Source organism: Chelmon rostratus, chromosome 12, assembly GCF_017976325.1.
Source record: "Chelmon rostratus isolate fCheRos1 chromosome 12, fCheRos1.pri, whole genome shotgun sequence".
NCBI lineage: Eukaryota > Metazoa > Chordata > Actinopteri > Chaetodontiformes > Chaetodontidae > Chelmon > Chelmon rostratus.
Window position 1 is genome coordinate 21,045,694 of NC_055669.1, and position 22,695 is coordinate 21,068,388.

A 22,695-nucleotide genomic window follows, 5' to 3' on the forward strand; every position below is an offset into this window, starting at 1 on the left:
AATTGCAGTGGGCTTGTGGGTAAAGTCCTCGAGTTAAATGGGATGGCGCTGAGATGACAGATTGCGAAAGAAGACGCTGACATGGGCGGATATCAATAGTTGAAAGATCCCACGTTTTAATTTGGCTAAATCCCCTGCCTCTGCGTCTCTTTGAAGCCGTCCTTTGCAAATCAGAAATAAAACTGAAAATCTGGAGGGCTTTAACCACTTGCTGCGCTAAAGGCTCGCCCGCAAGCTGTTGAGAAACGGTCCCCACTTCACATTACTGGGTTCCCATCTGTTCCTGCTTCAGCAGCCAAACGCTACAACCGGCGCCGCTCTCTCCGCCGTGGCTCTCTGCCTCGGCCAAATGGTGCTTCGTGCGTATCACTTCTTCTGGTTGGACATTCATTCACACCCTCGAGGCAGCGGCGCTGTAACAAGTCGGCAGCCCACGCCTATACTGTTCAGCCGCGGGGGCCCACACGTCACCTACACAGAACGAACACGTGTGTGTCGATCTTCAGGCTGCTGAACGGGAGCCTCCTCCACTGATGTCATTAGTTTAGATGGAGGGTTTCAGTTTGTCAACAAAAAAAAAAGATCTCTGATTCTGGGGGGAAAAGCTCAAATGTGCAACATGAGACACAGCTCTGCTTTCTCTCCACGCCTATAATCTGTTTTTATGCTTCAATGTTGAGCTTTTGTAGTTTTCGGATGCTTTGATGCCCAACACGTTTGGTGTGGTTCAAAGGAACTCTGGTTTGTTTGTTCATTTCAGCTGGTGTAAAGGCTGTCAATAAAACTCCAGCGTGGACTGAACAACCAGACCAGGACCAGGTCACCATGTGTGGGGTAGGCTTCACTGCGCCTCCAAAATTCAAAAGCCTCAATTCAAAAGCTAAAGCACTATTAGCGATCAGTATAGAGAGCATTAGATCATCTTTGGGTTTTGGATAAAACAATTTGATCATACTTTCTGGGCTCTGGCAAACGGCGAGTGGTATTGTTTTTACATACTTGAGGACATTTTATGGACTATGGACTGCTTGCAGCACTGTATTTTGGCTCACTTGGATTTTTCTGTGTGAGAAGAAACCAAATTAAGAGGAAAATGCAACAAGTTCACCAACTCATCAACTGATTTGGACCATGACAAACGAATTATGGGCGTGAAAATGCCCTTAATCAAAAATACTCAGTGGCTGCAGCTGGCAGTGGGCAACATGTATAAAATCCTCTATCAGAGCAAACGTAAATGTTTATCACGATACAGCTACAGTACATCGTTATCATTAGTCAGTTTTCTAGCTTATGGAGAGAGTAACCAGATGGACCTGGTTTTGGGTAATCTAGCAATTTACTGCAAATACCTGCCAAATCAAGCACTTATTATTAATGCAGAAATACATAATATAAAAAGTGAATGTAATGATGCTCCTGGTTAGTTACTTGTGAGCTCTTTCTGACACCAGGGAACATCCTGCAAACACACAAACTGAAGCATTGTGCTGCTTCGTTTCCCCACATGGGTCATCGTAACACTCTTGAAGCAGGATGGCAGTCACCGAAACTGTCCATGAATGAGTCAGCCCATATGACTTCATGCTACCAGCACTGGAAATGAATCAAACTACAGGTGTGCAAGCGAGATGTTGACACTCACCTCACTGTAACGATTACTGGGGATCTTAATGCTCGTCTTCCTCACCTCCATGTCCACAACCAGACCTTTCACCACCGGTAGCGTGTACTGGTAGTTACGGAAGTCCTACAAGCAGGACAGGAAAAAGATGAGGGCAGAAAAACTGTTTTGTTTTTTTAAATCATATGTCCATATGTGTCAGTGTCACAGAGCAAGTAATACCACAAAATAAAAACACTTGGTCACATAAGTGAAAATCAAATATCATCCAACTACAAAATGAATGCACTATTCTGGAAAACGTTATTATTCAATGACATATAGAAAAGCTCTTCAAGCTTGAAAATAAATAATAAGCCAAACACATGAAGAGGAAAAACAAAGCACTCACTGCGAGCAGGTTCATGATGGTGTGACCGGTCTCTCCGAACAGGGGCTTCCTGAAGCGAACACTGAACAGCGGACACGGATAAACTGCAAAACAAATTCTGGGTTCAGTCTTGGGTATGAAAAGTTACAGAACTGGATAGGAAAATGGACACTTAGATTTTTTTATGGTCCTTGTAGCTGCTACAGTATTGCTCCTTTGATTTGTTATTTCATGAGTCAGTTTTTTTCGTGGGTAAGGTGTTTCCAGGTTTTTAATCAACCACACAGCTTGTGTTTTCTATCCTCTCCACTCATGAATGCAAATGAACTGAACACGAGACCCCACACACACATCAAATACAGTAAACTGTGCCTGCAGTTAAGAGGAACGCTTCTAATCCACAAGTGAAAAATAAGGCTGCTTTTTTCTCCAGCATCCAAAGCTCCTTAGATGACTATTTTTAGCCTTATCTCAGCAAACAGCTGGAAATAAGATCTCGCCACAAACTCTCATTAGCAATAAAAAAAAACGATCTCAGCTTCAATCTGCAGTTCGGTGGGGATTCGTATGCTCACGAGCTGCTCGACCTTCTGCCAGTCACTTGCTAAAGTGAGAGGTGAAAGCGTAGAGAGCAACACTGTTTGTGTGGTGGATTAACTTCATGACGATGCTAACAATTTGAGTTTAAGAGCCTCAACTGTGTGTGGCTTTGTTAATGTATTCTATCCGTGCTCGCTGGAAGCAGGCAAGAGGCTTAGCAGAGCCAGGCGGCGCTCCGTGGAAGGTCTGGCTGCGGGAGAAGGGGATTTGGTGGAGAGGAGGCTCTCCGATAAAACCCCTCACAAGACTTCCTGGTTCATGTGGGAAGCTGTGGGAAACATATGCGAGCAGGCTGGTATCATGGATGTCTACAAGCTCCTTCTATTAACTGACATGCTAAGCCCTCTAGATCAATGTGGATCTTAATATCTTACCACAAGAAACCATCAAACCATTAGAGGACACTCCTGCTCTTAACCTTGTGAGGTTTGATTCCTGTGCTAGACAGAAACATGTAATCTTTGTTAACTGAAATACGAAAGAAAAAATGCAGCAAATCCGACACAGTCTGCTAATTAGCCTAAAATATGAGGCTCCTTCTTACTGGTCACATCCAGCCCTACAGAGATTTACACCCATTAACTTCAGCTGAAGCCCACTGCTGAAGCTTCCTGTTTTGGTCTCCTGCTGGCCCTCACACACTCGCAGGTCAAAGTTTTGTGGTTGTGCACAGACAGCCAATAGAAACACTGATGCACACATTATTAGTTTAGCCTGTTTTATTATCGTGCTTAGTGCAACAACACACTGCCAGACTACAAACTGCAACATCGCCCTCACAGACGTTTTACAGTTTGTGACTGTAGATCAATATTCATTTATATGACATCACATCCTTTTTAGGACTGTGAGCAGGGAGAGACTGCTGAGCAGCAGACTTATGTGGCTGTACTGTCTCTGCAGCAAAACATGTCCTACTGTGAGTGTGGACACCTGACTGACATACAGAAATAAGCATCAAATGCTCAGATTTGGAGTCTTGTATCAGTTTCTGATTTCAATCAAAATTTTTAGCACATTTACCACTTTTAATATTTAACACTGATAAGTTTGTCTTTTATTAAATTAAAAAAAAAAGTTTTCTAGATAAGCATGTTTACGTTCCTCAAAATAAGGTAGGTAAAATCAGTTTTGGCTTCACAGTACGGTACAGAGCCTCAAACATTTCCCAGCCACACACAGTGATAAGGTGGAACTTGGAGCTCGATCAGGAGACGAAAACAACACCCTGCTGGCCAACATGCAGAAAATAATGAACAAGTATCACGAATTCACTGGTCTTCACTAAATACATCTGAAAAATCTGAATATCAACCTTTCCATGACAACTGAAGAAAAAATGATGTGCTCAATCTTTCAGACTTAATGGATGATGAACTTAAACTTAAAAATAAAATCCAATTACATGATCAAAGACACATATTCCCCTATTGCAAATTACCACAGTGTGAACCCCAGTCGTCCTGACTCACATCGGTACTCTGCGCCCAGCCGCAGCATGAGGCGGATGGGGAAGACCTTGGCCCAGGGCGTTTCCCACTTCTGTATCAGGATGCCGAAGAGGTAGGGCGGGTTGGGCAGCAGCAGGTCTTGCAGCGACTGGAAGGAGGGGCTGATGTAGAGGAAGCCGCCATGCTCTTTGCTGCCCAGGAAGCTCTGCGTGAAGAATGAGTGACTCAGGTGGCTCAGCACGTTGCCTTTAGGAGACGAGGAAGAAGGGGAGGAGAGGAGGAGAGAGGGAAGTTAGTGATACAGGAGATGTGAGGAAGAGGAGGAGGAGGAGGGGAAGAAAGAGGAGGGGTTGGTGAAATAGGAGAGGGTAAGGCACAGCAGGGTCGTGGAGGAGAAGGCAGGGAGAAAAGAGGAGTGATATAATACGAGTTTGGAGGGGATGTATAAAAAGCAGGGAATGATATGAAGGAGACGGGAATAAAAATGAAGAGGATGAAGTGGGGAAAAAAAAGGCCAAGGATGAAAATGAACATAAATGAGAAGCAAAAGTGGGAAAAAAAAGACAGAAACCAATTCTCAGAGTTCAGATCCTCTGAAAAAGTGGGTAGATATGAAAGGCAGAAGCTTTCAGCGTATTCGTGGGATTACTGTGTGGATAAGAAGCCTTGCTTAGTCTGTATTAAGTTGTACAGTCGTGAATAAAAACGTATCTTGCCTGTTCGCCCTACAAACTCATGTTACCCACAAAGGGTTCACGTTACTAATTATCTGTGGGAGGGATCAGTGCCTTTACACGCCACATAATGCAATAACCCTAATGGCATGACAAAGCTTGGTGGCTGGGACTTGCTAAAGCCAGCACTTTTTCTCGAGACTGACGGCGAGCTAATCAGGAACGACACGCTGAATATGGCTTCCTTCCACCAGCCTGAAAGTGCTCCAGTGTGAATATGAAAAAGGAAACAGCCTGAGGGGAGCAAGCCGTCAAAGTCACCAGATATTAGTGGATTCTGCTCCGCAGCATACGGAGGAAAAAACGCAAGACAAGCGATAGTGAGGTGTCACGCCTGGAGGGAGGCGACCCAACAGCGGGACGCTAATGTTCGGACCATTTTTCATGAAAAAGGCAGAGACGCAGTTAGCAATGGTGGACAGTAACCTGGTTTCCAAATAGAGGACGACTCGGTCCACCTGTCGTCTCTCTGGAACAAAAAGTAGAGCTGGAACATTTTCCCCCTACATTATACTACATTACTTTAGGGCTAGCTCATTTTTAACTGGGCAGCACCTGACTGAGACAAGTGGACTCACCTGTGGGCCTCGAGACAGGACTACTAATGAGCTGCTATCTCCCCCAAGAGGCACCCACGGTGGACTAATTTCACAATGTTCCTCCTGGTGGAGCTGTTGGTTGTGCTCTTACCACTGAGGGCCTCCTGGTAGAGCTGCACAAAGTGGGTGAAGATGTCTTTAGGGATGGTCTTCTCATCAGGTAGACACTGGAGCAGAATGACCACCTCTGCCTGGCCGACGGCGTGCATGCCCTTAGTCGTGACGTACCAACACTTCCTGTTCACGTCTGTGGGTTGAAAGAACAGAACAGAAAAGTAGTTTGTCACATCAGTCAGAGAGGAGAGAGTTAACAAATCAAATCAGAGCTGGAAACATTTCACAAGATTCGTTCAAACATGCACATTTTAAATGTGACGTTTGTCTCACGTCTGAACAAACACTCGAGTCACTTTTATGTGAAGTCATGTCTAACTAGCTTTTATAAACAATTCCAACAGTCTGAACTGAGACAAACAGGCATAGAGGCAACACCAGCACACGATTAAAGAAAGAAAATGCATGTCTGTTTAACAAACCTTGATAAATGTACTACTCCAGTATCATATTTGCACAAAGAGCATTAAAATTACTTCAATAAAGCAAACAAAACAGAATGAACCCATTTTAAGTTGAGAAAACTCTTCTCATGTCAGAACAGTCTTTAAAAATTATTATTTCCCCAACTGTGATGCCAAAAAGGTAAAGAAAAAAACAAAAACCATACTCTCATACAACTATATGACCAGACAAGCTGTGTCCCTCCTCGCACTTTAAGTTTTCATCCCTGCCAAGTGTGTGAATGAATATCCAGCGAAAGACTTCACATGCAGCGTGTGAGCTAATGAGAATTAGTCCCAACTTAACATCTTGTAATTCTATCCATGCACTGTTGCAGATGGTATAATAGGCAGCAGAGTTCTTTAATAAATGATTGAATTAATCTGAAATACCGAGTGAATCCACTGTGAGAAGTGGGCCGGGCATCCCTCGCGCTCACGATGGTCATTAAGTGAGCAAATTAAGGTTTCAACAGCTACGTTTTTAAAATCCAGACTGCGGGAGAACAGAAAACATACTTTGTCCCTCGTATCACTATATGTTTCAACTCACTGCTGTTCTCAGCAGTGACAACGACGGCATCAGGTGCCAAATACTGTGTGAGCATTGTGATTCTTTCCTGCCATTGGTCATTTATGGAAACATTTATAGACATTTACGACAAAAAGCCAGTAATATGACCTGTTAAAATAGACATTTTACTTATTCTGTGTCTGGAACGGGTTATGAAACATCCACATGCATGAAATTCAAACATTATTTGGGTGTGTTTGCATAAAGCCACTCAATAATTCATAGGACAAAAGCTTAATCAGGCCATTTAAAATTTTATACAGTACAAATATGTATTCTACCTTTTGCTTACATCATCACAAAATCAGTCATTTTTAAGTAGTTCCACACACTGATTTTTGCTCCACTAAAAGTTTTAACCACATGTGAATCCTGTATTTTTTAAATTCCATCTCATGAACACTCTTCAATGTATTCTATTGCGTGGGATTTTATGTCATAAGGCCTTTATAAGATCTAGAGACAGCCCCCTTATATGAATCATTTAATAATTACCAAAAATATTCTCAGTATTGAAACATCAATGTGTGTTTTATTTCTAATCTTCAAAGTGAAAATGGGATGCAGTATCTATACAAATCTGACTTTTCAAGTTAATGTTCTTTCTTTAGGCTGTCGAAGTCCTTTAACGGTCTCTTTTCTGTAAAATAAAAGAAGGTCGTTATTCCTTCTGAGATCCAGGATTTAAAACTAGGGTCCATTTTATTCGGCCTGAACCTGGGATCATAACCACACCACTGAATTATTTGGAATTTATGATTTAGTTCATTTTCTCCTCTCATCGTGTTCCAGATTTTTAATTAGACTTGGATTCATGGATTTTGCACATTATCTATGAATCTGTATGATTTTTTGTGGGCCAAACTGCATGAATTTTGTCAATCAAAATCAATGTCTTTACACCTAGTGAGAAATGTTGTCATACACATACTAATTAAGGGTTGATAAAGAGTTAAATCAGGCTGCATAAAAGTAATCCTTAAAATGGGGTAGTGCCATTCCTTCTTCCTCCGTTGGAAGTTTTTGTTTTTTCCCCACTGCTAAATAACTCTGGAAATGATACCAACACTCTTTACATGGTAGAAAAACGCACTGGCTGGGTAACTCACAGTTGACAAGCTTGACCATGGCGAGCAGGTTAGCATTAAGAACGAAGACCAGGGGGTCTGGACCTCCCTCCTCCAGCTGCTGCATGAGGACGATCTCTGACGGCCTCTCCTCCACTGCATAGTCTGCAGGTGGGTTGTGGTGGAGCAGAAGAAGGAGAGGAGGGTGGAGGAAGGAGTCGAGGTAAAGTTAGAAAAACGGACGGGAGAGAACCGAGGATGAGAGATGTCAGAGTGAGAATCGGGGGGGAGGTGAGGATGATGAAGGAGTCACATGTGAGGTAAGAGAAGGAAATGATGATCAGACCAAGTTAACGGTGAGAGACCCTCCCAATTCCTGAAAACATCATCAATGCACTTCCATGAAGAAATCCTTTCCTCCCCCCCTTGGCAATGAGTGGTCGAAACATGAGCCGTGATACGAAGCACGTGAAAAACACACTTGACGAGCACAGAGACAGCAGCTGACGGAGCAATGAGGAGCAATGGTGAGGATGAGGGCAAGCACCTGTGATGTGGCCTCCCGTACCTCCTTTGACTCCGGTGGAGATGAGGATGGGAGGGAGCCCGTCCTCCGGGATCAGGCTGAGGGAGCTGCCCACGGGGCTGCCCACAGGGGCAACAGGGGTATGGACTGCCTGGGGGTGGAGAGGAGAGGTGGAGGTGTAGCGTTAGATGTTAGAACACACAGTGAGATGTAGTAATAGATACTGCCCTTCCTTAAAGCTGCACCAGTCACTATCAATGGAAAATGAATAAAATAAATCGCTTTGCGTGTGGTGGAAGGGGTTGCCCGTGGTGACGCACTCAGAGAATTATGACCTGACCCTGCAGTTCGCCTCTACAGTTCTTTACAGCTCACCGTTTTAGTTTTATGGTCCACAGCTTTACAGCTTTGTTCTACTTTCACCTCTCTCTCTCCAGGAGCAGCATGCAGCTAGTCAGACGGTTACTAGCTGGTAAAAAATAATGGCGCATTGGCACCTTTAGAGGCCGGATATCTTTCTCAGGAGTCGGCGGAGACCAAACGGAAACTAAAAACTCGCATTCAGCAGGTGGCCAGAAACACTCACACTGACTGTAACTGAGCACTAATGTTGCTCCATGTAGTTCGATGTTTTAATAGGCAACTGTTTGCTACCATGCTCGCCACAACAGCTTTAATATGGTGATTGTTGTTGCTGTACTTCTTTCAAACTTCATGCAATCAGTGGGCTGTTTCAATTCTGGCCTGAACTGTATGCTCTGTCATTGTTGCCTGTTGTTTTATTTGATACATTGTAAATGTACTAAACCTTGAAAAACAGTTAGAAAAGCACACTTGGAGCCCCTGCAGTATATCAGTGGTTCAGCACTTTGCCACTACTGGTCAACTTGATTCTGACGAACCTTCAGCAGTAAATTGAAATCCATGCATTACTGAGCTCAGGCCACTATGACTTCACGGTGTCATGTGAAAGTCTGCTTTTTTTTAACTTGAGTTCTGTCTGCAGAGCATCATCAGGCCATATGAGATGAAGGCATTTAAACGCTTCAACAATCATTCTGTTCAACAGGCCATGAATCATCCTGACGGGTGGCATTCAAGCCCAATGAATGAACAGCACGACCACAGAAAGAACTACATTGGGCTGTTATTTGTTGGGAGGCAAACGTTAACCTATTTTGATTTAAGCATTTCAGTCAGCTGGGATTTCTAATTCCGATTAGGCAGACTTGAGCAGAATGCAGAATGTTTCCTTTGAACCCTGTTTACTGCTTGTTTCTTGCAGTCCGTGACCCAACCGGTAAACCACCAAGAATCCCACAGAAAGAGTTCTTTGTGGCTTCCTTCGGCTAACTGAGGAGTAGCTAATATGCCATTACAAGCTTAACTAATAGCATTTCATCTCGCATGGATGCTTTTCATGCCAGGCCTACCTCTGAGGATTCAGAAGTGGAGGATTTGTTTGAATATGTGGAGATGGCCAGGGACTGGGAGGGGGCTGGGCTAGAGGTCGGAGGTTTGGGGGAATCTGTTGTGTCTCCGTTAGGCAGAACCCCATCAGCAAACCACACCCTCCTCTGTTCCCGTGTCAGGGACCCTAAAGGTGATACACCCACACAAAATTACATTTACTTTAATGTTGATTAAACAAACACACACAGGCACAGCGAAACACTGAACAGCTGCATGACTGAGAACTGTATGAGCCCTTATCAGGATCAGTAAAAAGAAAAAAAAGAACAACTGTAAAGTACTTATGGGGACAGAATGTCATGTTAAAGGTGAAAAATAAAGTGCTAAGAGCATTTTTATTCTTGGTAAAGGTTGTACCCTCGTTGCCAGGCTGTTTCAGGACTCCCACGGGCACCATGACGGTAGGAGGAGGGGAGCTGAGCACCCCCGAGGCCTGGGCCTGCTGCAAAGGGGGGATGGTGGAGCAGTACTCCGCTGGGTTGTTGGGGTTCGGACTCTGGTTGCTTGCAGTGGCCGGAGTCTCCCATGATTGCGCTGACAGACACAAAAAACATCAATAGTGTAAGTTAAGAAAAATGTGTGCGGTCAACAACTATACAGCCAGTAGAAAAGAAGCAGGGAAAATGTCTTCTAACCAATACATCAAATCCGACATGTAAGCAGGTATTAAATGTTAGAGATGAGTGGTGGTGCTTCTTGAAAATGAAAAAAAAATCTGAAAAATTGTAATTCTGGTAGTAAAAGCATCATTGGTCTAATACAGATATACATGTTTTTCACAGGTCTGTTGTTTGGTTTTCTTAAGCCATGTTGGTCAGTATCAATTGTACTCCAATACACTGTTGCATCTCCTAAGATGAACACAGAAAACATCTTAAACTGTCTTAGCATCACAAGCACAGGTGTAGCTAATTTCGTTCATGAGGGCTCTGTTGCAATAAGTGGCCCAGTAAGCCAGTCTAGTGAGCCAGCAGGCTCACCAAATGAAACCTACAATGACACATTTCAGTATGCTTATAACAAAGGAGGCAAAAAAGTATTCCTTTGTTAGATTGGATTAGATTAGACTATACAGCCAGTATAGTTGACCACTATATTAAACCTTTACTCGTTGATTTCTCTTCATCAATTTTCAGTGAAGTCTTTTCAAATGGAGCACCATCCTCAGTTGCATTTATATAAACAAAACTAGATATAAATGCAACATATAAGCTGTAAAGAGCTAACTCTCTGCTTGCAGTGATGCTCACCACTCGTCAGAGCAGAATGACAGGTGACACAGACGCGGGCCTCCTTCCTGTCCATGTACATGAGCCTGCACTTCAGGCTGCAGCACGTTGCACAGAACACCTTAAAAACACACAGCCACAGACGGAGACAGGTATTATTTGTACCGCACAAAGGATGATCACACTGGATGAAAAAACAATTCTGCAAATGATTTTACGTTAACTGTGAAGAATTTTAAAGGAGAATAATTGAAAATAAGTTGTGATTAAGTGTGCAGCCAATGTACCATTTTATGGATATTGATTTCCTGTACTTTGTCAGCACTTCAAAGAACTGCAGCTGTGTGCAGGGCACTTTGCTTTCAATGGATTAGCACTGCCTTACACATCATTATCCAGTAACGTGTATTTAGTGGAATATTAGACAGATGGTGGAGGATCCTTTTAATTTCACAGCCTCACAGCACCATTATACACTGGTTTGTGGATCTACCACTAAGGTGGTAGATGTACTGAAGATCCTGCTGCGTCTGTTGTCTGCGGCCCCGGTGCCAGTGTCAGTATTGCTGCAGTGCCAGCTCCTCCCTGCTCAAGTGGCAGAGAGTGTGTTTGTTTACCACCATGGGAAATTAAGTAGCAGTCCGGTGATTTTCCAGTGCAGTGTCAGCGACCGCATCTTCACTTTAAAGCACTGTGCGGACACCCCGTTGCACGTGTGGGTGGCCATAATGCTAGAAAGCTACCTGCACACCCTGAGCTTATCTGCAAGGAGAGGCCTAAAAACAAACTTCTCTATCAAAGCATCGAGAATCCAGCAAAGCTCATTTACGTTACTGGCAGAATTTTACTCTGCTATGTATTTCAAAAGTTGCAATGCATTTCTCATGTTGCTTTTTCCTTGCGCACATGATTTTTGTCTTTTGTTTAGCACTTGTTTATCCTGTTCTGTTTGCAGTGGTGTTACTAGAACTAATTTCCCCATGTCCTGGAAGAATTACTGCCAAATGATCACTCCTTGACTGACAAACTACAGGTTTGATGATTCCAGGTGAGTGTTTATTCATTCAACCTTTATTTTAACTTCAACATCTATTCTAACTACACCCCATAACTCTTTTGATAATCGACTAATTGCTCAGTCATGAGCAATGTTTCAAATTCTAGCTTCTCAGTTGTGAGGATCTGCTGCTTTTCTTTGTTTATCTCACAACTGAATGAATGAACTGAATGTCTTTGGGTTAAAACAAGTGATTTAACTTTGGATTTGGATTTTTCACAATTTTCTGACATTTTACAGACAAAACAATTAATCAAGAAAATAATGAAGATTAATCGATAATGAAAATAACCATTAGCTGCAGTGTCCTTGGCGTAAAAAACACAGGATGAAGTCTCTCACAAATGTAATGAAAAAATGTAAATGTCTTGAAAGGCCAACATCATTTGGCAAATTCCAGAATAATTTTTGACAACACCCCAGGAGAGGTAAACAATTCTGAGATTAAGCAAGGGAGAAAAGCAATAATGACAACCGAATAGTAACAGCAAGCAAGCTTTTCGGCAAGAGTTTTTCAATGTCCTGTACCTTACTCTGAATACATCTCGGGGATGCACTGCATTCTGGTCTATCAGTCTATACAGGCTTCTAGAGGGAGATAAAATGCGTCCCTTCCTTTTTTATGATTATTTTCTCCCAGGTGAGTTTAAAAATTGGTGAAAAGTGGTGTCCCTTTCATTCTGAGAGGCTGAACCCAAAAATAAACAGTAGAAAATCATTTGTGTAAGTGTAGCAGCACTTCAGTGACAGCATGTTGCCTACTTCGGTCAATTATTACAGGACTATAAACACAACACCAATAAATAACCAAACAACAGAATTGGCCGAGAAATGCCAGGTACATTGCTAAAATCATTGTTTTTGTGTTTGTGTTACAGTGTTTTTAGTTTATATTTCCTCTGAAAAAGCAGCTCTAGCACTCCACTGACCTTGCCACAGGCCCTGCAATGGTGCCTCCTCTTGGTGAAGGTGAACTTGACATCACATTTCATACAGATGGGGGCCTGGGAGTCGGGCACCCACACAGGGGCGACCTCTCCCAGGGAGCTGGCAGCTTTCCTGCACAGAGCGCCCTGTTGGCCTGCCTGGAGGTCATTGTCTGGGCTCTCCGAGGGCATCAAGAGAGGAGAGTGGACAATGCCATCTCCGTTCACCCCGACTGTACTCTGATCAGTCCCACTGAGCGTAGTTTCAGAGGGCGTGCCTCTCCGGCTCTGGTTCTCCTGGTTTTTATTCTTGCTGATGGCGGCCGGCCCAAGCTGATTTTGGACCTGGCCTGACAGCGGCTGTGGGATCTGGAGCTTCAGGCTGACCGGCTGCTTCGGTCGTGCCCCTCCGTAGGGAACACTGACCGGCTGCAGCCGATTGTTGAGTTTTGGTTGGACGACACCTGACCCCACTGCTCCTCCATCGCCGTTCTCCTGCTTACTTTCCTCCATTTCTTTCTCCTCAGTGACAGAGTCCTCCTTGGAGGGGACAGGAGAGGGAGAAAAACCCTCCTCCTCCTCCTCTGTCTCCTTAAGCTTGGAATGGCTACTGCTGTCCTGTTCCAAACCATTGGGAAGGCTTGTTATTCTGAGGTGTTGGTCTATCTGTCCTTCTGGACCAAGTCTCTCCTCCTTCTCCTCTACTCCAATCGTGTCGAGGAGAGATACACCATTCTCCTCCACCTCACAACCAGCCTGAACGTCTCTCCCCCTGATCAGAAGACTTTCTATCTGCTCCTCCTTTAAGTTTAAAGTTTGTTTTTCTTGACCATTGTCCTGAAGAACAGCTGTACTGGCCTCCTCTTTCACACCTTCCTCATTTTGTGTTGTTGGTTCCACATTTGGATGAATTTCCAGAGGCAGAGTTTCTTCCTGTCCTAATCCAACGTCAAAGGTGAAGTGAGTGTGACTGACAGCTGAGCCTCCTCCTCCTGCTGAAGCAGCTCTCTCCTCCTGATGAGGTTGAGCCTCCTGATCAGAAGCAACGGGCTGGTTATCCGGAAGAGAACTTATGTCCTTGCTGAGCCCATCTAGCTGTGGGCTTGCAGGGCAGCCGTTCTCCACAGCACTACAGGCCGTCACGGGGGGCGGCGAGAGGTCGTCTGTGCCCACCAGTTTGCCGATGTTGGGCTGGGGGAGGGGTGGGCTATGCACGTCTGCCGGTCTCTCCTCTACCCAGGATGGAGCTTCGGGACCGGTGTGTCTTTTAGGGTCGGCCCCCGGGGAGGCACTGGAGGAGGAGTCGGGGAGGGTCTTGAAGGGCAGCGGACTCTCCCGGGGGCTGAGGTCTGTGTGGGCCAGGGCGGGGTTCAGAGACAGCAGGTGGGCTGGTGGGGCCAGGATCTGGGTCCACTTGGCATCTGAGAGAATGGGATTGTCTGTCTCATCTGGCAAAGGAAGAAGAGGGGAAACACAGTTATATGGATTCTACCACGCCTTATTTGTAATGAAGCTTTTACTCTTTATGTGACGAGTTATTAATTGAGCCAATAGTGGCTTTGCTGTCAAGGTACCTTTCAGCCTAATTTTCTGATTTTTCTGAACAGCTTGCCGTTTTCGTGTCACATCGAAGACACGAAACAGAGAATAAGAAAAAGTGGCTACCAGCAGAGAGATCATGAACCTACAACAGCATGACAGGAAACCTCAAATGAACTGCCAAAGAGAACTAATACAAAGATACACACTCCCAGGTGATCAAAGGAGCTAAAAATGGGAGGAACAAACCAGGGGACAAATTGAGAAATGAGGCTGGCATGGAGTGGGAAATTAGTGTGTGGATGGACTGGGAAATTCTGAGAAAGTGGGCCAAACGGCCTGGTCACCCCTGGGAGCCATCAGTCGAGCTGACACATGAATGCTGTGTAATACGAGCGGAAATTCTTATAACATTTATTCAAAACGACTTTCTCGCACGGCCGTGTCAGCTACTGTATAGCGCTCTCCGCCCTCCACTGGAATTCATGCTAAGCTGTTTTAGTATGTGCTGTGCTGGGTTCAAGCGCACACGCATTCACTCACACAGAGTTAATCTGCCAAGCTGGATCTCTGGCAGAGGACAGATAATCACTCACAGCCAAAATACACACTGAGCTCACAGTACCATCAAAATATGCTGTGTGTGGAGGACCGGCATTTTTCTGGAGGTCATCTGACATAAATCCAGAAAAAGAGCAGTCTTTCCCCTTTTATAAGCAGACTATTTGTAGTGGAGAGCCGGGAGTCTGCAGATGCACAGCTCAGTAATGCAGTGTTTACTTTACAATCACCATAAATAAACTCAGTGGAACCACTGCTGCAAAGCGGCCCTAACACAATTTCTTTACTTATTGTGAGCATTAAGTGTGAAGTAAAAAAAGACAACCTTCGTCTTGCACCAATAACACAGTTTCACAAAAGCCCCAGGGAAATGGATAATCCAATTAGTCCTATTCCCTCTCTGCACACCCTCAATCGCCACCTGTAAATGTTACTCAAACTCATCGGGCAGTAGCCGATTGTCTGACACCTTGATGATTTACTCCTCGGTTACGTAATGGCATCTTAACCACAACACAACTCTGCTGAAACTCTAGTCCCACAGCTGCGCCTCGTCTCATCCGTCTTCTCTCAAGCACAATGACTCACTGTTTGTCCCTGTCTCGTCTCTAACGCAGCAGCTCACCTTCGTTCTGCTCGAACTCGTCCAGCACCTTGTCCAGGTTGAAGGCCTCGGCCTGGAAGTAATTCTCCATGGGTCAGGAAGCTCCACCCTGCCGACGGCCGCGTGAACCTAGAAGCAGGATGAGCATGTCCTTAATACCAAATCTGTTCACATTTCCATACCACCACGGCCTGAATCATGTCTCCTTTTTCATATCTTTGTCCTCTGCTCGCTTTAATATAACTTGTCTAAGAAGAAATATCCCCTCTGACTCTCTTTTGCTCGTACTTCTCATTTCCCTTCCATGCAGTCCTCTTTTGTGTTCACTCGAGGGTCACAGAGATAATGAAAGGAAAGTATGGGTCAAAAAGTCAAATTCTCTACATACTAAGAAAAGGTGTTTCCGTACTTCTTAAGCCTTCTCCTTAAGAAACAATCATTTACAAAATGAGATTCTATCATTCAAAAATTTGCTTCAGCAATATTTAAAAGATAAATTATTAATTTGACTGTTAATTACTCTAACAATTATTTTCTCAATCGACCAGGTGACTGCTTTCTTTGGTTGTCTTACATTTGAAAACCCCAAATATTCAATTAACAGTGTTTTCAAGTAGAGAAAAAAGCAAATCTTCATATTCAAGAAGCTGGAAGTATTGTGAGTATAGAATATTTGTCATTTTTGCTTGAACCAGTGTTCAGTGTGAGATCTAGTAGTCAAAATCTGTCCAACTATAACAACTATAACTCTCTGGAAGTTAGTTTGAATGACTAAACATAAAATGTAAATGTTTGTAGGTTACGACAGGGGCTGATGGATTTATTTTATTCTGACGGTACATACTTTTTCATATTCTCTCACACTGACAGCTGTTGACATTTCTCAATGTGGAACTTCTGATGACAGTGTGCAAGTCATATCACAAGCTAAATTTACAACTCAACTTTATACTTAACTTTCACTAAAGCCAAGCATCCAAGGCCAGCATGCTACGCAGGTTATCCTGGCATTGTGAACTTTATCATGACGAATAGTTTGTTTCATAACTTGGAAATGGTCTACATTCTTTTCTACACATTTCTGACTCTGGTCTAAGTCCTGGATGTACCTTTAGCCTTGAAATAGTGCTCCTCTCTCTATGAGTCCTCACCTGCACAGAGGTCCTCCTCAGCAGTCCCAGGCAGTGTTTTTTTTTCCTAAGCGGGTTTCCCTCTCAGTTCTCACTTCACCCAGTCTGGCAAGCGCCCAGCGCCCACACCTTAGACATGAAAAGGAAACACCGTTCAGTAAAGAGCTGCATCTCAGCCTGTGTGCCGAAGCATGCTGCTAGTTTCACCAGGAGGTGATATAATGAGCATGGTTACAGCAAATAACCGTGAACTTCCCACGGTCTTGCATTATATGTAGATTATTTTTTAGATTATTTCAAAGTAAAGACAGCAAAGTGCTTCCTACAAACGTACTAAGAAACACATTTGTGTTGAAATAAAGAATCACACCCAAGGTCAATGTCTCCACCCATCACACCATGATGAATCAGAACAAACTCTTTTATAAGTGTGGGACACCAGCTCATGAACAGCACCTCCAATTGATAATACTGTACAACATCTTATCATATGTATTGCACATTGTAATACATAGTGAGTCATTATCCATTCAAGCATGACAAGGCAATCAGAGGCATGAATGGAAAACAGCTGAAGCCTGAATCACTGCACAGTAAACCTGCACAGGCTGTCCTTGCTGATGAGGAGACCTTGGAGTGATGATGTGATGCTGTGGGGCATGAGGAGGCGTGTGTCTATGTGTGTGTGCGTGTGTGTGTGTGTGTGTGTGTGTGTGTGTAAGGCTTCAAATGAGTAACGGCCAGGCTGAACCTCAGGGTCATTCTCATAAGGACAAGCGCGACCAGGGATTACACCAGAGACCAGATATTCCGCAGAGCGAAGGCCTCGGAGAAAGGAGCAGAGTCAACACATTTTCCGCTTAGTTTAAGGTGCAGGCATGGGCACGATGTCAGCACAAAACAGTGAAGGCACAGGACAGGAGTGTGTACACATGTAGGGTCAAACCACTTCTGCCACACCAGGAACGAGGCTGAAGGAGAACACTGCCATCGGAGCCAAAAATATAAATGAACCGCACCGACGACGAAAAGGCTTCTTTGAATTAATAAAATCCACAAAATGAATAATCCATCAGTGAATGAAACAAAGAAACGGCGCTTTAATTGGAGCATGTTACAAATCTTTTGGCAAGCACAGCCCAGCTGGAGTTTGATGACTAAGTTTAGACACAACACTCGCCTAGTGACGTCAACGCTCCATCAATACAAGAATGAACTATACTTGCAGAAATAAATAAAACTATTACATTTCATACAACTATTTCATATAGCTGGTAACAATGCAATAGTTTTGCAACAATAACGTAAACAAAATAATGAATATGATCAGACATTTAATGTCAATTATTGATACTCTATGTACTGACACATTTCATTCAGTATTGAGGTTCAATTTCCAGCACTGCTCATCACCACTACTGCATTAATCTTAATAATATTTTTTAACATACAAACATTAACAGAGTGACACAGGACCAATCAAAACTGTAGGTATTGATGGCATGATAAAGCATGAGCCTCTGTCCAGTGTTCAGTAAGTCCCACTGATGCTGCCTCTGCAGGACAAAGCATGCAGCAGTGTCCAGAGTCTGAGATGATCCAGTTTGGTTAGAGTGAATTACTGTCACATCACCTGAGCCCACAGCTCAATGGGAACAACTTCTCAGCACTAAACTTTAACCTCGTCCAACCTTTTACCCCAGCAGACAGGTTTTCCTCTTCAGTGAATGAAAGACTTCTCAAGTCGTCTCGCACCAAAAGAGCCTAAAAAGCTCCAGCGGACTGTGGGACAGCGCACACAGAAAACACACAAACATGCGAACAAGCGCACACAGACAGACACACGCGCCTCCATGAGGACAGGAGCCCGTCCCTGATTAAGATTTAATTACTCTGCAGAGGCATTAAATAATGCATCTTTAGTCAAAGTGCGTGACGGAGTTGTATTTTTAGACATGTAAACTTGGGAAGATGCTTTAAAGGAGACATATGTGCATGAGGGTGTGTCATTCAGAGAGCCTGCTGGACTAAATGAAAGTGGTCCTGCAGCTACATGAGCTTAAGAGAATGTGTATGAACACGCTCCAACTCCTCAACTAATGGCTGATCAAAAACAATCAAAGACACAAGCAATTACACGAGGTGTGGCCTGAAGCAAAACAAGATGATCAAGATTGTGCATGACAGTGGAGCCCAACCTGACAGATACTCAAACTGATGTTTTACTGACTAAACTAATAGCGAACTAAAGTCCATCACAATTTAACAGAGCCCATAATATGGTCTTAAAATTGCTTCTGAATCTGAAAAAGTATTATAATTTCTTACAATACAAAACAATGTGAAACAAGCAGTTCTTCACATTTGTGAATGTGTAAATCAGTAAAGGTTTAATGTTTTTAGCCGTGCTAGTGGCACAGCTCGAGGGATGGTAATGTTGGTCAGTCTATCGGCCACTTTGCCATTATTTGGTACAAATATTCATGGTGTCCAGAGGATGAATCCTGCTGACTTTGGTGATCCCCATTAGGCTGACATTTGTGGTGAACTACTGGATAAAATTAAAGAATAATTACCTTTTAGGCCATGCACACAAATGACAGCTAATATTTTTAATTTATCATGAAATTTGGAGTACACATTCATATCCCCCTCTGGATAATTTTGTCACTACTTTGGTGATCCCCTGTTCATTCATCCTCTTATTTTGTTCATTATCAAAATGGTTGATTAAGTGGCTGTTGATTGGCTAATTGTTTCAGCTCTAACATCATTGCTTGAGGAATTTCCATGTTTGATATGACCGATTTCAGTGACATCAAGATGATTATAAATGGTGAGTCGTTTCATTTTCTGCATTTTTGCCTACAATTACAATAACAGTAAAAAGCATATATGAAAAATGCATTAATAAGGTTATTTTGTAAACTGGTGTAAAAGTAAGACCCATAACACTGAAACATGTATGAAAACAAGACCAGGGTCTCTATTCTATTTTTAAATCAAGCAAACTGTAGTTGATCCCCAGTCGTTACAGCCGTGCCCCAGCCTCCAGTCTGAGCCCGACATGCTAATAATGAAATGGCCTAACGGACTACTAACACAATAAACTATGCCTGACTGGACATCCTGGCGTGGCAGCAAAATTAAATAAGACAAGGGCATAAACATTGAGGACGCTGGGACACAGTAGAAGGCTAAAACAGTTCATTAAGTGTTTGCTGTCAGAACAAGACTCTGTTTCCTGGACTTGTTTCCTGTGTGGGAGGCTGCATTCACCTCCTCAACAATCAGGTGGAATTCCCTTACAATCATCAATTATGTAATATCCATAAAAAATTGCAACATTTTTTATCTGGTTTAGTTGAATAATTGAAGATTTTAGGATGTTTTCTTTCAAGAATATTTTTTTGGTTTCTTTCTTTCTTTTCCTTTGATTTCAAATCAATTTCTGAGGTCTACTTCTTGTATAAAGATGATGTTTTCAATTACGCTCGCACATTACTGCCCGGTGTTCTATCACATTTTGGCAATAGGCCATTTTCACATCATGCATTTTGATAAGTCACAGCAAGGAAATGACGGTGTAATATTCTTAGTTATGGCATAACAGCATTTGAGTGCACCATTTCCAGGGTTCTGGTAGTGTACAAGCTGCCTCCCTGGCATTAATGTTAGCAATTCCACCTGAGCTCCTCTGTCCGTGACAAGTGAAAATATCTCCAATATTTATGAAGCCATTCGAGAATAAAATCTCTGTCTTAAATTCAGCTAAATTCAGAGAGAGGCCTAAGACTTCTTCTTCAAATTAAGAGTAAATGTCCTGCATCAAATATTTTGCGCTGTCTTAAGTATTTAAGAGAGCACAAAAAGTATATAACCCAGTGAAGAGTCGCCAGCTGATGGCAGACAAACACAAAGTCCACACTCTTATCAGCAAAGAAAAGATGATTTGCAAATATAGAATGATATAAACTGGGAGACGAACAACTTCAGGTCATCAGGTTCCTCAACAGCGTGAATACAGGTAAAAGTACCTGTAAATCTTCCCAATGTCAGCATAAACCACGCATAAATAGCAATAATGATCATAATGGCAAATTAAGCTTATTGCAAATTTACAAAACATGTGTCTCTCATAGCTTAAGCATAACATTTATCCTTTCCATTTTAAGATCTTATATTCAATAAAAACACGACATATGTGAGTCAAAATAAGCTCAACTCAAAGTCCACTTTGTCTTATCTTTCAATCGCATTTCACTGTCTTAATCAGCGAGTGGAAACTGGGCCAGGTGTTTGCAACCTGTTCACCTGTTCATTCTGTTTTATTTGTGTTTGACAGAGCATCACAACATTTTTGGGAATAGGGATTGATTTGGGAGACATGCCCATTGTTGTTTTGTGTAATGAGCACACGCATGAGACAACAACAGCACCAATGTTTGTTGTTAGCAGTGACAGGTCTGATTACAAGTTAACATCTTAACTTAATGGTTTTCTACAGTTTTGGATAATTTAAATCAAAAAAGATCACTACACATGTTCTTCTCTGCTGTTTAGCATTATCGTTGACATATCTAGCTAGAAAAATAGCTGCATATGTGTGGACAAGGCCTTGGACTTTACTCAAAGTTTTGGTGTCTTTATGTGAAAGCACCTAGGTCCTTTATGCTGAGAACTTTTTCACTTGTAAGTCAAAGTTTAGGACCAGTCAAGTTTTCTACTAACCGACCCAAACTTCACCGAGCGGGACATGAAGGAGGCAAAGGTGATATTTCTTAGTGTGGTCAGACAACACAAGCGAACTAATGACATCAACACGGCCTCTGTGATTTAAAAAAAATGTATTTCATTTAATCAATTAACTTAGAAATTAATCAGCAGGTTAATCACTCATGAAAATAATTGTAAGTTGCAGCATTTCTGACTGTTTGTCAAATAGAACAAGCAATTTGAATACATTCCCTTGGGCTCTGGGAAATTAAAATAGAAACGTTCCACTATTTTCTGACATTTTACAGACAATATGTTCAATCAAGAGGATAAAAAAAATGACGTAAAAAATAACTATTAGTTGGAAACCTACATTTCAAACAGCTGCATGGCCCTCTGGGGGTTTTGGATGAGGGAAATCCTCATTATCTGTAAGTTCTCTTTAAGAACAGGATAAGTGCTGTGCATAGAAGTTTCTGTACTGTTCCTTTTCTCTCTGGTGCTACAAACTTCCCAGGGCTGCGAGCTCACATCCTGATAAACACCATTTTTAGATCCGTACCCACCACCGCCATGCTCCAGACGCCGTCTACTCAGGGTGAACACGGGAAACCTCAAATGATCACTTCCTCTCTTTAAGAATGGACTGACATCACTTTCTAACAACATGATCGCATGACTGAGTGACACATTATTATGTAATGTTCAACGCCCTAACTGGGAGCGCACTGGGAGTTTGCCTACATCCTCCACTAAGTTTCTTTATGGTAATTTCCAAGCACTGCTAGAGATTTAAGCAATAAAAGCAAACCATATAAAAGAAAATCATGCCACAGGTTTGTATCCTCCAAAAGGCCACACTTCCTTAAAAAAAAGATAATTTCTTTGACAAGAGGTTGAAAAGGTAAATCTGTTGAGATTTGAAGACGGAAAGGTAAAGAAGAGAGTAGCTATCCTCCTGTTACACAGAGCTGCTCTGCTTCAAAGCAAGTGTCAAAAGCTATTATGATCTTCTGTTCTCCCTTATGTTTTGATCTACATTTAACCACCACAAGACAGGGAAAAAAAAAAAAGCAAACGGAGACAGGCTGCTGGGCTGCCATCAGGGAGAGGCTAATACTTTCTGAAAGCATACAGTAACCTACATCAGGGAAGTCTCTGCACACATGAGAGCCTGTCTTTGCATGGGAGCCTGCTGGATCAGTCGACTCAATCAAACCCCCTGGGTTTTAATACCACTTGAAGATGTAGTAAGATATCATATTCCCCTGCTACAGGTTAAAAAAAAAAAAACTCATCACATGCCCTGTGTGTGTTTCACATCCAGCATGGACAATCAGTCAGACCAAGCTGGAGAG

General features: G+C 42.9%; 1 protein-coding gene across 2 annotated transcripts in view; it reads right to left on the reverse strand.

The window, feature by feature from the left end:
* The window catches only part of zfyve9a (zinc finger, FYVE domain containing 9a), a 30,177-nt gene that overhangs the window by 6,179 nt on the left and 1,303 nt on the right, over positions 1 to 22,695 (reverse strand). The window contains exons 2-13 of one of the 2 annotated variants that reach the window (XM_041948348.1): positions 16,643 to 16,750; positions 15,513 to 15,620; positions 12,791 to 14,235; positions 10,826 to 10,925; positions 9,933 to 10,109; positions 9,536 to 9,699; positions 8,145 to 8,253; positions 7,619 to 7,741; positions 5,470 to 5,625; positions 4,067 to 4,291; positions 2,016 to 2,098; positions 1,646 to 1,750 (exon numbers count right to left, since the gene is read on the reverse strand). In XM_041948348.1, coding sequence (XP_041804282.1) covers positions 1,646 to 1,750; positions 2,016 to 2,098; positions 4,067 to 4,291; positions 5,470 to 5,625; positions 7,619 to 7,741; positions 8,145 to 8,253; positions 9,536 to 9,699; positions 9,933 to 10,109; positions 10,826 to 10,925; positions 12,791 to 14,235; positions 15,513 to 15,582 — 2,757 coding nt within the window. In that variant the 5' untranslated portion in view covers positions 15,583 to 15,620; positions 16,643 to 16,750. Of the gene's footprint in view, positions 1 to 1,645; positions 1,751 to 2,015; positions 2,099 to 4,066; positions 4,292 to 5,469; positions 5,626 to 7,618; positions 7,742 to 8,123; positions 8,254 to 9,535; positions 9,700 to 9,932; positions 10,110 to 10,825; positions 10,926 to 12,790; positions 14,236 to 15,512; positions 15,621 to 16,642; positions 16,751 to 22,695 lie in introns of both variants that reach the window. The other variant, XM_041948347.1, reaches the window with a different exon arrangement.